This window comes from Labrus mixtus, chromosome 13, assembly GCF_963584025.1.
Source record: "Labrus mixtus chromosome 13, fLabMix1.1, whole genome shotgun sequence".
Taxonomy (NCBI): Eukaryota; Metazoa; Chordata; class Actinopteri; order Labriformes; family Labridae; genus Labrus; species Labrus mixtus.
Genome location: NC_083624.1, coordinates 19,932,613 through 19,946,530, shown reverse-complemented (window position 1 = coordinate 19,946,530; position 13,918 = coordinate 19,932,613). Strand labels below are relative to the sequence as shown.

At 44.8% G+C, this 13,918-nt stretch overlaps 1 protein-coding gene across 1 annotated transcript in view; it reads left to right on the top strand.

The window, feature by feature from the left end:
• The window catches only part of LOC132987189 (titin-like), a 200,247-nt gene that overhangs the window by 84,815 nt on the left and 101,514 nt on the right, over nt 1-13,918 (top strand). Inside the window, exons 95-106 of the mRNA XM_061054086.1 lie at nt 605-664; nt 7,260-7,331; nt 7,514-7,618; nt 7,700-7,777; nt 8,294-8,338; nt 8,654-10,273; nt 10,814-10,864; nt 11,004-11,399; nt 11,494-11,772; nt 12,596-12,865; nt 12,971-13,110; nt 13,207-13,333. Coding sequence (XP_060910069.1) covers nt 605-664; nt 7,260-7,331; nt 7,514-7,618; nt 7,700-7,777; nt 8,294-8,338; nt 8,654-10,273; nt 10,814-10,864; nt 11,004-11,399; nt 11,494-11,772; nt 12,596-12,865; nt 12,971-13,110; nt 13,207-13,333 — 3,243 coding nt within the window. The remainder of the gene's footprint in view (nt 1-604; nt 665-7,259; nt 7,332-7,513; nt 7,619-7,699; nt 7,778-8,293; nt 8,339-8,653; nt 10,274-10,813; nt 10,865-11,003; nt 11,400-11,493; nt 11,773-12,595; nt 12,866-12,970; nt 13,111-13,206; nt 13,334-13,918) is intronic.

Below are 13,918 nucleotides of genomic sequence, written 5' to 3'. Positions count from 1 at the left end.
GAAAATCTCCAAACGGCCTGTTTGAGCACATATTTTCTGAAAAGTGGAGCAGGCAGAAGACGGAGAGGATGGACTTTTCTCATCATCGGGGGGGTTTGTAGACAGACTAGGGACACATATTAGAGTTAGAGGAACATGGTTAAGTGGATGTTGAATAATATATGCCTCTTATTGGTTATCATTTGGACGATCCCCCATCCAAATTAAACATTTTGCCATTGAACTTACAAGTGGTTGGTCCTCGTGAATTCTTGAACACGTTTTGAACCATTTATAATTTTGGCTTTAAGGCAGCATCTTTGAACTAGTGTCTGTTAGCCGTTTGGACTCAACCATGAACGTATTAATTTCATTTTCTTGGGCGTACTTCAGATGGTAAGTCTGACAGTGAACCAGCAGTCAATGCTTACGACAGACTGGACTGTTGCCACGTCTTCAATTGGTAACATCTGACCCTCTCCTTTGAGTCTTTTTCTTGCTGTTTTGTGTTATTCAACGTTTGCTGTTAACTTCTCTGTGTGTTTGTTAACTGTCTTAATTCTCTTCTCTAAAACAATCTACTCGTGCGCCCTCTTGGAATAAAAACTGAACATCTCTTTAAAAGAAACGGAGACTGTGGCGATAGAGAAGATTCTGCCCAAAGAGGTGGAGCCAGAGAAAAAAGGTACCGGCCATGTGAAGACACAATGGCATTCTTTAACCTCACCTGAAGTTTTAACTCTTGATGATAATACACAACAGGTGGATTATCACCTGCAGCATTAGATGCATCTCTGTGTTGTCCATTTCTAACCCTGATGCCTGTCTTTGTGTTTTGTCATCACCTCTTGGCGCCGCCACATGACGCCTATTCTTCTTCACCTCTTAAAACTTCCAGCGACTACCAGTCTTGTAAAGATCGAGAGAAAAGGAGCACAGGAGACGCATGAGGTTTATTACGTGACTGAAAAAGTTTCCTCCACAGAGGAGGTGTGGGAGCACAAAGAGGCGGTGGAAGAACACGCAGAAATGTCGTACGAGGACAAAGTGGAACCTCTGGGCGACACAGGCGTGTTGTTGACAGAAGTAGATATCTTAAGTACGTCAGAAAAGACGAGACAAAGAGATCAGAAATCTGAACTGAGAGGAGAATTATCTGTTACTGACACTTCAAAGAAGACAGACACCAGACTGACCAAACGCAGAGTCACACCAAAAACACAAGCGGCCATTGTTGTAGTCCAGGAAGCTGAAGCTGACAAAGACAGGGAGGTCAGGAGGATAGAGAATCAACCTGCGGGAGAAAGAATAGCAGAAGCTTTTGTTTCAGTCAAAAAGGGAAGGGAGGTGACCATCACAACAGAAAGCAAAGCCAGACAGAGAGAACAGGAAGAGGGAGTCACTGAGGGAGAAGAAATCAAAGTATTCAGAGAAATCCCGACAGAGACGCTGGATAAAACCAAACGTTTCCCAATAACAATCAGCACTGAAGCAAGAAAACGGACTGAAGAGCTGGACTTAGAGGAAAAGGCTCGGACAGAGGTCACTTATGAGGAATCCATCGAGCATGATATTAAGATAACAGCACCTGTCCCAGAGTTTGAACAGTACAGTCAAACTTACCCTGAAGTCACTGAAGTCAGAGTTACAGACAAACCAACAAAAGTTCCCCAGACTCTGGACAAAGTGGTGGAAGAGGACAGAAGTAGGAAGGTAGAAGCTCAAATTAAACCAACGGTGATTCCAGACTCTAAAAAAGACAAACCAGTAAAGAGACAGGAGCCAGCTGAAGAAAGTAAAAAGGTAGAAGCTCAAATTAAACCACCAGTGAAACCTTTAGCACCAGTAAAGAGACAGGAGCCAGCAGAAAAGAAACCTGAGAAAGATTCTGATGAAATAGTCGATAGAAAAAGGGAGAAAGTGTCTGAAAAACCCAAATTAGAGGTGACCCCGACAGTAAAACCAGAAGAGTCAGTAACGGATGTCGAGCCAAAGAAACCAAAAGCGATTCAACCAAGGCCTCAGTTTGAGTCAGATAGTCCAAAGACAGTAGAAAGGGAATCCAGAGACAGCCTTCCTCGGAGAGTTGGTGTTGAGATGAAAACAGAAGAAAGAAGTCTTTTAATCGAGGAAACGGTTCAGACTAAACCTTCAGTCCCACCAAAACCAGAGGACAAGAACCGGATCGCCCCACAAAGAGCTGCTGGAGGTACAAAGAGAAAATCTAACCTCATGATCATTTTCATCTTTAACTTTTCCATCTGTCTCCATATCTGGGTGCATTTCATTAAAACCCAAAACCTTGGACAATAACAAGGGTCAAAGGTCATCGTTTAGCCAGTGATCTCCCTCACCTCATCCGTTAACGCCTCTTCATCTTCATACTCTTTGTATCACTTTTCTAACACTTACAGGGGCTCTCTTTTTTTAACCCCTGATGTTTTTTAACCCTTTCTTTCTTTCTCTTCTTTCTCTTCTTAAACATTAATATCTTGCGTTCAACACAAACAAACAAATGGTTCTTCTTGGAAGAAGTAGAAGCAAAGGCGAAGACAATTCCTGATGCTCCTGACGCACGAGTTACAGGTACAACAACTGCACATGTTTCTGTCTTTGACTGTCAGACCGTCATATAATCTCTTGTAAGTCTGGTTTAACTCCAAATGTTTGTGTCTGTGTTGTTGTTGTTTTTTCCTAATCTCTTGGCACCGCCACGTGGTGCTTTCTCTTCAAACCTCTTAATCATTTTTAAACGCGTAAGCAGCCACAGCTGGTCTCTTAAAGGCCAGGAACAGAACAGGAACTCGGAGGACCTCCAAAGATTTAGTATCCGAGGAGGGACTCTCTGCAGAGAGCGTGGAAGACAAGGATGGAGAAAAGTCTGCGGGTGAAGGTTTAAAATCTCTCAAACATGACGGGGTTTTAAGTCTGACTGAAGAAGCTGCCCAGCCGTCTGAAACGAGAGGTGATATATCTGTTACTGATGTTTCAAAGACACAGGGTCTTAAAACAAGGAGCGTCCCAAAAGCTACAGGAACTAACACTCGTACAAGTGAACCTCAGAGGGGAAAACCAGCAGCTCAGGGCGAGAGTTTAGTTCGAAAAGATGAAATCTTATCAAAAAGCAGGACTCAAAAAGATATGGCTGAGAAGCAGAGAGATGAGGACCGAGTCAAAGATGAACTCATACAAATGGGTCCCAAAGAAATAACAAAACCAGAACAACAGAAAACTGACCAACAGATATCTGTCTCATGTGGCAGAGTACCAACTCAAGCAGCAGTAGAGCGTTATACATCAGATCCAGAAGACACACCTAGTAAAGGTAACATGGCGACTCCTTTTAGAGAAACAGAACAGACGTTAAGAGAAACAACAGGAGAACCAGAGTCTGTTGGACCTAAAGTTACTCAACACATAGTTCCTCCAACTGAAACCATGAAAACAAAACAAGAACCGACTGAAAGAGAAGCATCTCCTCCTCCTGCTGGGGAGAAAATGATCGTTAAACGGCTCACAGATCGAGATACTCCCGAGACGAGAGAACAAGAGTTAGCCAAAACTGAAAAGAAAAGAGTCAAAGCAGTTCCACCAAAAGTGATCCCAACAGAAGGACAAACTCCTCAGAGTGAAAACGTTCCACAGAAAGACACCAAACAGAAAGAAGTTAACTCTGAAGGTAGAGTTAGAAGTCAGTCAGAGTTCAAAATTAAAAATGTTCCCACTGAGGGACAAACACACGTACCTGTCAGAGAAGTTCTTATAAAGCCAGACGATGTCCCTTCAAAGGAGCCAACAGAGAAAGAACAAAAAGCCTCACACGAGATTACACAGAAACGAGTTCAGACAAAGAGAGCTCAAGATGAGGTCCCTAAAACTGGAGACGAGATTTCTTTGTCAGAGATCGTGGTTGAACGAGGTCAGATTGACGTCAGCTCAGTTAGAGATGAAACGTTTAAAGTGATTCCTCTTAAAGAGACCAAACAGGAACAAGTCCAGAGAAGGGTTTCAGTCGCACACGTTGTGGAGGAGACCTCTAAAGATTTAAAACTACATCCTGCGAGACCTGAAGAAATCAGAGAAACTGAAGTTCCATCAGGTGTTGAGAAATCCCACGGAGCAGTCAGTATTCCTGGGAAGGTGTCGATATCCCTGCAGCGAGAGTTAGCCGAAGCTGAGGAGGCTGCAGACAAACGAATCCCAGCCAAGTTTGTCACAGCTCAGGATAAAACAAAAAAACTGATTCTCATCAAGGATAGGGAACACACAGTACCTCAACAGCATGTTAGAATAAAGGACGTAAGTGTTCCTGAAACCGAGCTAAAAGTACCACACACAGAATCTTTGTTTGAGCGAGATACTCAAGAAACATTTACTAGAGTTCAAATACAGAAGGCAGCCGAGCCCGAATCAACAGGACAGGAACAAACTAAGACGAAGGCTAAAGTCACAGCAGAGGTCAAAGTTAAAGAGAAGAAAGATGAAAGAGACGTAGACAAGACAGCTGGAGCAAGTAAAGATCAAACTGGCAAAGTTCTCCCGATCGTAAAAATGAAACCAGCGAGGCCAGAGCAGGTTAAAAGACGAGGTTCAGTTACAGCTCTAAGAGATAAAAAATCTAAAGAAGAAGCAGACGAGTCGATCCAAACACAGACACAGTCAGAGACGACGACAGCAGCTTCAGCAGGAGACTCACAGTCAGAACAGGTATTACCAAAGAAAGAAGTCAGAGAGACAGAGGGAGGGCATATGTCTGAGCAACTTGCAGAGATCTTAATCCAAGGGGATCAGACGAATGAATCAAAACCCCTTCAAGAGAAGAGTACCAAAACGTCTCTTAGAGAAGTGCAGTCAGAGACGGTGGTCGTCAAAGATGAATACCAAAGTGTAGCTCCATTAGAAGTAACAGACAGAGAACAGGAACACTTGCAGAGAAAGGTTTCCGTGGCTCCTGTGATGGAGGTCGCATTGCAGAGATCCCTGATAGTGAAAGACGGAGCTTCTGAATCAGAAACCGTCCGCAGGTCCATCATACCTGACACTCTGGTTCAAGATATTCTGTCAAAGAGAGAGAGCAATTACAAATCGGATGACTTTGCTTTAATGTCGAAGACGTCTTCAAAGACCACAAAAGACCCGACAGTTAAAAAGTCTAACGTAGATAAAGTTGAAGAAGTCCAAAGAAAGATCTCAGTTGCCTCCAAACCAGAAGTAACAGATCAGCACTTAATAGGAGAACAGGAAGCTCCAGAAAAACTCACAATAATGCACGAAACGGCGAGCATTATCCCCGCTGAAGAAATAAAAACGAGACCCAAACAGGCGGCTGTTTCAGACGCTAATAAATCCATTAAATCAAAATCCCTGACAGACAAAGAGAAGAGGTCAGAAAAGGGAAGACTGCAATCCGAGACAGTCATAGTTAAAGACCAATATGGAAGTGTGACGCCATTAGATGTCGTAGAACCAAAACAAGAACACGTATTAAGAACAGCGTCAGTCGCACCTGTGATGGAGGTCGCTTCTGAAAGACATCTTGTAGTTGAAGACGGAGGCGGTAAAACAGAAACTCTCCGAAGATTTATCTCACCTCACCCGCTTTCAAAAGACGTGAAGTCAGACGTTTATGAATGCGGGGAGGTTTCTGTTAAAAGACTTTCCTCTGGTCCAGAGGCCGCCAAGGACACAGACGAACATTTAGCTGAGATGGCAGATAGAAATACTCAGGTAATCAAAGCTTCAGGTGAAATGGACAGAAAGGCTTTCACAGCTGTCGCCCACGATAAGAAACATACCCAGGGAGATTTCAGAGTCGACTCACGCAGACATCAGGGCGCTACGTCTTTGAAAAGACAAACAACCAAAGATGACTCCTGTGCAGATCCATTACAGCCAGGCCAAGATCTTGCAGAGACGCCACTCGCCAAAGCTGGAGACGCAGTTAGAGACACTCAATCTGATGCTCCAGTCAGAGAAGTTCAGTCACAGGTGGTCTCCATTAAGCATAAAACAGCTTCTGTCTTTCCGACTGAAGGAACCAATAAGAAGCTAGAACACACTGAAAGAAAAGCTGAGGTCACTTCTGCAGCCGAGGCGACGTCCAAAGAATCCCTCGTAGCCGACGATAGATCAGAAATATATACCAACAGAGACAGACCTGCAGAAAAAGAGGAAACTAGACTTACGTTAGCTGAACATAACTTTATAGATGGAGGACGATGGCCAACAGCAGTCACTGCTGAAGGTCAAGTTACCAAGGTCGTTTCGTTTGGTACGTCTCTTTCTGAGGCGACGCTGAAAGAGTCGCTGACTGAGCAGAAATCGTCCAAAACAAAGAAATCTAAGAAACAAGGAATGATGGGATTCAGCGAGCCTGTCAGAGACAAAACAGAGACAGAAACCACTGACCGAGAACAAATCAGAGGAGAGCAGTTAGTTAAACCTACAACATCTCGAGAAATAGTCGATGAAGCAGGAAGGTTTTCCAAACATGTGAAGACAGAGTCAATAGCTGATATTGAGGCAACGCCCACGGTCAGAGAAGCATCAGTAACAGATATAACCATGACAAAGATCTCTGAGGAAAACACAAGTGAGGACAAAACAGACGCTCCACACTACCGAAGGTTTGCCTCCAGGACTTGTGACTCAGAAGAAGGCGAGCCTTGTCTGAAAGCAGAAGGCCAACACGTCCCTCCTCTGGAAGTAGAAACCATTAGCAGACAGGAGGGAGAGGCTGAAGGCCGTCAGTCCGACAGAGAAACCACGGTTCTGTCTTCGGAACCAGAAGCTTCCAGAGGTATAGAGGGAACAATGTTATGTGTCACCGAGCACGTGTTTTTGACCTGAGCACCAAACATGGCAGTGCACTCTCATCCTCTGTTGGATTGATTACATTCATACCTCTTTGTCATCACGCTATCGAAAGGATCCCCACGTCACATCACCCATTCTGTTTGGGCACAAACTGTATTCTTGTTGTAAAGAACCGTCCTGCTGTCGCCTGAGACAGACTCTTTGGTTTCTCATCATCTGGTATCTAAACCATCACGTCTGTCCAGTCTCATGCTAACTCTCTTTGTGTCACTGTTCCAGTGTGTTCAAAGGGAAATGTTTTCAAAGACGACGACACATGAAATTTGTGTCTAAATGTCTTCCGTCTTGGAACTTCCATCTTCCAATCTGTATGTTGTTGGTTCTCTCTGTGTTTCTGTGCATGGTAAGTGCTCGCCCCATCTCTCTTAGTGAGGTTCTGATTGTCATATAATTTCATTTCAAAGTTCCTGTGAAGGAGAAGGAGCCCACGGCACAGGTCAAAGAAGCGCTGGTAAAGCCAGCTGCTCCACAAGAAGGTACCAAACTTCTCTTTTCAACTTGTTTTCACGTTTCTGTGTCTGTGAGTGTGTTGACGACATTCGCTAAAGAATGTCACCCTTGAGCAATATCGACTTTCTTATGGTGTCAAAGTCAGATCTAGACTAAAGTGTTTGTGGAGAAGTCTCTGTTGAATTCCTTTTATACTTTGGTGTTGAAGAGAGACGACCACAGGCCGCGGTTAAAGTTCAGGAAGACGCCAAAAGGCCTGAAGAAAGCAAGAAGGTGGAGAAGAAAGTGACTCCACCAGAAGAATCAAAGCCAGGTATCAAGGTGTTGTCCTCTCAGAGAGTAACCTTATCTGTTGTCAGACGTTATATCATACCCTCTTTTGTTATACTTGAAGTGTCCAAGCCGCAGCCGACTGTGAAGGCTGAAGAACCGGCCAAGGTGCTTCCACAGGACGAGAAAGCTCCTGAGAAAGGTAGAGGTGTTTAAAGGACTGAAAGGACCTTTTCATCCTTTCATCACTTGCATTGTTTAACCTTCCACTCGTGCGTTCCCACTCTTCTTCTTCTTCTTGTTGCTGTGCTTGTCAGTCTGCTCTGTGTGGGTTGGAATGACCTTTAGAAGGTCAGCTGTGTTTATATCACCTTTAAATGTTGTGTGTCTCGTTTGTTCAGCCATTAATTCATCGCCTCTCCAGCATGCCGTCCATCACTCCTTTGACATGGCTTAACTTCATCTGACCTCTTCTTCTGTGCTTACAATACAAAAACCACATGTCATTCATCTCAATCATCTGACACAGAACTTCTCTGCTTCGCCTCCGTGTCACAGCTTCATGTCCTCCACGTTTTGAGCTTTTATTGTCGGATGTGTTTGATGACACATCCTCATTGTGTCACAGGTCTTCCCACTTTTTGCAATCAGTGAAATGTTTGTTTTGAAAGAATCAAATGGCCTCATTAACCATTTCTGAACTATACCTCCATATTAGATGAAACCAAGGGACCTGTCCAAGCACCTGGAGGAGTCAAGAAAGGTAGGCGCTCTAATAACCTTGCACCTCAGTGTACACAGCACCCAACAACTCATAGGACTCTATGCATTAGTCACAGTACATACAAGCAGGCTAGAATATTCCTTGATTGGTTTTAACTTTGTCTGAAACATTTAAAAATATATTTTAAATCCAGAACTTGTTCTTTGTCTATATTTTCTTCTGTCTGTTTTGTGTCTTATTTGTGAAATGGAATCTGTCTTTTGTATATTCATTTGGAGTTACATTTGTGTAGTTTGCACAGATTGTGCTTGCAGTAAAGTGTCAGTGAGTAATGTCAAATCTTTGCTGCCTCAGAATTGGTTCTGCCCAAAAAAGGTAAAATTCTCGTCGAAGAGGAGGGAACATTTGAGATTCCCACCTTGAGGAAAACAACCAGAGTCATTAAGGAAGTGGAAGGGGAGCAGGAGGTTATAAAGCTGAAGAAGATCCCCTCGGTCTCACCAAAAGAGGCCAAAGAAGAGGAAAAACCCCAGAAGGTCACCAAGACTACCGTCTTCCAGGTCGAGGAGCTGGTGCACAGAGAAGAGGCTGTCGAGATGTCAGTCGCCACCAGGAGAACAGTGGAGGAGAGGACGCCTCGAGAGAAAGCAGAACTTGTGAAGAAGCCAGAAATTGTGCAGGCTAAAGAAGAGGACCAAAAAGAAGCTCCTAAAGATGCATGGACCTGCCAGAAACCCACCCGAAAAGAAGAGAAGCCTGAAGATAAGATTTCTCTGAAGAAGACTCCCAAGGCGAAGAAGGACGAGGAGCCTGCCCCACCGAGTGCAACCTTGAAGAAAGTCAAGAAACTGCCTTCTGAGGAAGTAGAACCAGAAGTAGTTAAACTAAAACCATTTGAAAAGTCTGCCAAGCCAGCTGAAGAGCCAGAGAAAGATAAGAAGGAGAGGCCGGACAGGGATACTGTGCCTTTCCAAAAGGGTGAGAGGACACCCAGAGAGGTGGAGCCCAAAGAACCTCCAAAGAAACCTGAGAAACCTCCTCCAGAGGTAAAGGAGCCAACAGCCAAGGTGCCAAAACCAGTAGATAAAAAGACCACTCCACAGAATGAGCCAGAGGAGGTCAAACCGCCCACCAAGGTGAAGAAAATCCCAACAAAGGAAGAAGAAATTGAGTCAGTTAAGCTGAAGCCCTTCAGCAGACCATCCAAAGAAGCTGCAGAGCCTGAGAAGAAACCAGCAGAGGAGAAGGAGAGGAAGCCGATCGATGAACTGCGCCGGCGTCGCAGTCCGGACGAAAAGCTGAAGGAACAAGAGCCAGAAACTAAAGCGAAGAAACCTGAGATCCCAGAAGTTCCGGAGAAGAAGGAGGAGAAGCCAAAGGAGGTAGAAGCAGTTCCAGTAGAGAAGACAGTACCTCCTGCACCAACACCTGTTAAGAAACCTGAAAAGGTTCCTGAGGAGCCCAAACCTCTGCAGCTGAAGAAGGGAATCATACCCAAGGCCAAAGAGGAGAAAGAGGAGGTGGCTCTGAAGCCTTTTGAGAAACTGAAGAAGGTCGAGCTGAAAAAGACACCATCTCCTAAAGTTGAGAAGCTTAAAGAAGAAGAGAAAGTCCCCGCTGAGAGGAGACCGAGTTTGGAGAAACTCAAAAAGATTCCTAAAACCATTTCACCGAGAGAATCCATTGAAGCTGTGACTCTCAAAAAGATCCCGAAGAAGCCATCCCCAGAGGAGGCCGCAGAACCAGCAAAGCCTGAAAGAAGGGTTCCTATGGCCAAGGAAGTCTCTCCTGGAGCTGTACAAATGAAGAAGATCGCCACCCAGCCAGAGGAGGAGGTGTTTGAAGAGGAGTATGAAGCAGAAGAGGCAGAGCAGGAGGAAGAGGAGGCCTGGGGTTGGGAGCTAGTCCCCACAGAGGACTGGGAAGGTGAAGCAGAGGAAGGTGCTCTGGAGGTACCAGGGGTGACCAGGAGAGGTGAGATGGTGGCAACCCATCATCATTGGGTGACGATCTCGATCTCATCATGCCCTGAATAATCTCTGCTCATTCCAACCGACATGCTTCTATCTAAAGCGTCATCGCCTCATCGCATCTTAACTGTGACACGATTTACTCCATCTCTTTGTGTCTCTCTTTGTGTGTTTGTTAATTATCATTCTGTGAATCAATGTGTCCATATTCATCGCTTTGTGTCATCTCTGTAACCGTGTTTCCGTGTCCGCCATTTCAATATCACCCCATCCCCATCAGTCCAACATGTTCCCCCTCCACTAGTCATTACATCTTTCTGCGTTTTACTCCATCCTGTCCTGTCATCAAAGGGTTAATTATTCGTTATACATTGGGTTGAATTGTGAGTGAATTCATTGTCATTTCATTGAATGAGCATCACTATCACCTCATATCCTGCTTCCCATTACACTGGACATATACAGCCTGATAATTGCACGTTTGGGTACATTAACTTGTGATGATATCGTTTGCAGCAAAGTTATTTTGATTCTTTCTGAACAGAGGGACAACCAGCTGAAGAAGCAGGAAGAGGCAGAGGTAGAGGACTGAAACGTAAGTCTGTTATATTCAGTAATCTGTGATCTGTTCTGTGATTAGTCAACAAGAAAAGCTTACCCTTTCCCCCCCTGGTGATGCCACCAGATCCTCCTGAAGTTCAAAGTCAATTGATTTTCTTCCCTCTGATTTTCAGCCAAACAAACTCCGTCCCCCGGAGAAGGCAGGGGCCGAGGTCTGAGGCCTGGTGGAAAGGGTCCGTCTCCACCAGAGGAACCCTTTGCAGGATTCAAGCTCAAAGCCGTCCCCCTGAAGTTCATCAAGAAGCTTCAGGACATTGTGTTGAAGGAAGCCGAGTCTATCGGCTCGTCTGCTGTGTTTGAGTGTGAGGTCTCGCCCTCCACTGCTATCACTTCCTGGATGAAAGACGACTGTAATCTACGCGAGAGTCCCAAGCACAAGTTCACTTCTGACGGCAAAGATCGCAAGTTAGCCATTATTGACGTTCAGCTGTCGGACACCGGTGAATACACCTGTATAGCAAAGAATGCCGGCAAGGAAATACAATGCACAGCCAAGCTCATCGTTGAAGGTAAATACATCTTCTTTTTAGGACCCACAAGTCTAGAATCTTAAATCAACTTGTAAATAATCTAATGTCTGATTGTTATTTGATGTCCTCACAGAGCTTCCTGTGAAATGGATCAAAGAGCTGGAGGAGGAGACTTCAGTTCTGAAGGGTCAGCCTCTGTACATGACCTGTGAGCTGAACAAGGAGAGAGATGTGGTGTGGAAAAGGAACGGCGAGGTCCTGAAGAAGAAGGCCAACAAGATTCAGATTAATATCATCGGTATGCAGCACGCCGTGACCATCCAGAACACCGCTGAGGAGGAAACTGGTACCTATACCTGTGAGGTGGCGGGCCAGGAGGACGTCAAGACCACAACGATTGTCAAGATCATTGGTAGGAGAAAGAGGGTGTTGGTCATATCTCTGTAAACAGAAACACAGCAGAACTGATGATTTCTAGGAAACATTAACGGGAATGCGTTTGTAGTTCCTTCATGTTTGACCCGTTCTGAAGACACCACATTTTTTCATTTTCTATGCCGATGACATACGACTATATCATTCAATTGCTCTGAACTTCATGGTGCTGATCTTTATTTTAAAACTGATCTCAATATCCTTCTGCTTATATCAAATATTCACATCATCACAGCTTGGTTACCAGTAGGTAAACATCAGGGTAATGTTGTAGTCAAGACCACACTAACCGAGACCAGAGTGCTCCAAGACCGAGACAGACCGAGACATTTAGAGATTGAGACAAGTCAAGACCAAGAACAAGGCAGGGCAAGACCGAGACAAGACCAAGACCAAGACAGACGAGACAGAGACAAGAGCAAGACCAAAGCAGGGCGAGATCGAGGCAAGACCAAGACCAAGGCAGGACGAGAACAAGTCAAGACCATATATATCACTGAAAAATCATCATCTTTGAGTTCAGGGGGCGTGTCCCTCAAGAGGCGTTTTCCTCCTAATCACAGTAATGCGTGGAAAAATAGCCGATTAGTGGTGGTCTTGACTGGTCTTGACTTCGAAAGGGTCTTTTGACCTGTCTTGAAACTAAGACTGATACGCTACATCAGAGTTCTCTTCCTAAGGTTGCTTTAAATTGCAGGAATCTTTGAGCCCTCCGTCTTGGTGTACACTACACAAGTATTAAAGATGCTGTGTCTTAACTGGGTGATGTACGCTGACTAAATAATGTTTCACACCAACAGAAATCATTAAGGACTGGATTGTGAAACCATTGAGAGACCAGCATGTGAAACCGAAGGCCACTGCTACATTTAAATGCGAGCTCTTCAAGGACACCCCCAACTGGAAGTGGATGAAGGGAGAGACTGAGGTCACGCCCTCTGACAAGGTGGAGATCAAGAAGGAAGGGAAGGAGCTGACACTGACCATCAAGAACTGTCAGCCCGAGGATGTTGCAGAATACGCCATGGAAGTGGAAGGACGTGTCTACACCGCTAAGCTAACGCTAGGAGGTTTATCTACCTGCTTACCTTCCTTTTAACTTTAACCCCTCAAACCTGCATATCGTTCTATCCTTCTACTGATTATCATCATAAATAACCAATTCTCTTTCTCAGAGCGGGAGGCTGAGATCCTGAAGCCCCTGGCCAGCGTTGAGGTGGTTGAGAAGGAAGATGCCATGTTTGAGACAGAGATCTCTGAGGACGATGTTCCAGGGGAATGGAAGCTCAAAGGGGAGGTTTTGACCAGATCCCCGGTAAGGCAGCATGGACCTGTTGTGGTCCCAAGTCTAAATGCTTGTAATTCCACATTCTCAATACTATGTAAATATATAATGTAATGTGTTCATCAGACGTGCGACATCCTGATGGAGGGTGCAGTGCGTAAGCTCATTCTGAAAAGTTGCCAGTTGGACCAGGCTGGAGAAGTGTCCTACCAGGCTCTGAACGCCGTAACCAACGCGATGCTCAATGTCAAAGGTAAGGGGGACTCCAGGTACCTGGGAATGGAATTACAATCTATCAGGATTCTTGGGTATTAGCTGTAAAAATAAAGGCGTAAAGTCCGTGGACCACAAAATAAAGCTGTACAGCACGTGAGAGCGGACCTTAGATCTTTATTTACCAGAATTGATGATTGATGAGACTTATTGAACCCCAGGAAGTTGGCGAAGGATTCTGATATTGGGACCCAACCTCATCCCAATGCTGGGAGTTGCATCCTGTCTTTGTTGTTCTGTTAACTGGAAATTGTAAACCTTTCTGGTGTTCTGTCAAATTTGATGTGAAGTGTATCTACAGTACATTCTGTCCTCCGTCTGTGATTAAGTGTTAAGCTATGTACAGTGGCCAGTTTATTAAATCCACCAAACATAACATCACATCGCCTATTGGTTTACCAAAAATTACTTAATGCAGGAAGTGTTTGATTCAGCAGTAGGTAGAACAGAGGAAGACCTGAAGACAGAAGATACTTGTTACATCTTGATAAATCTGAGGATGATGGATGAACCCTTCCCTTTGCCGATTATCTCAAACATGGAGAACTCTTCAACCAGCAGGACT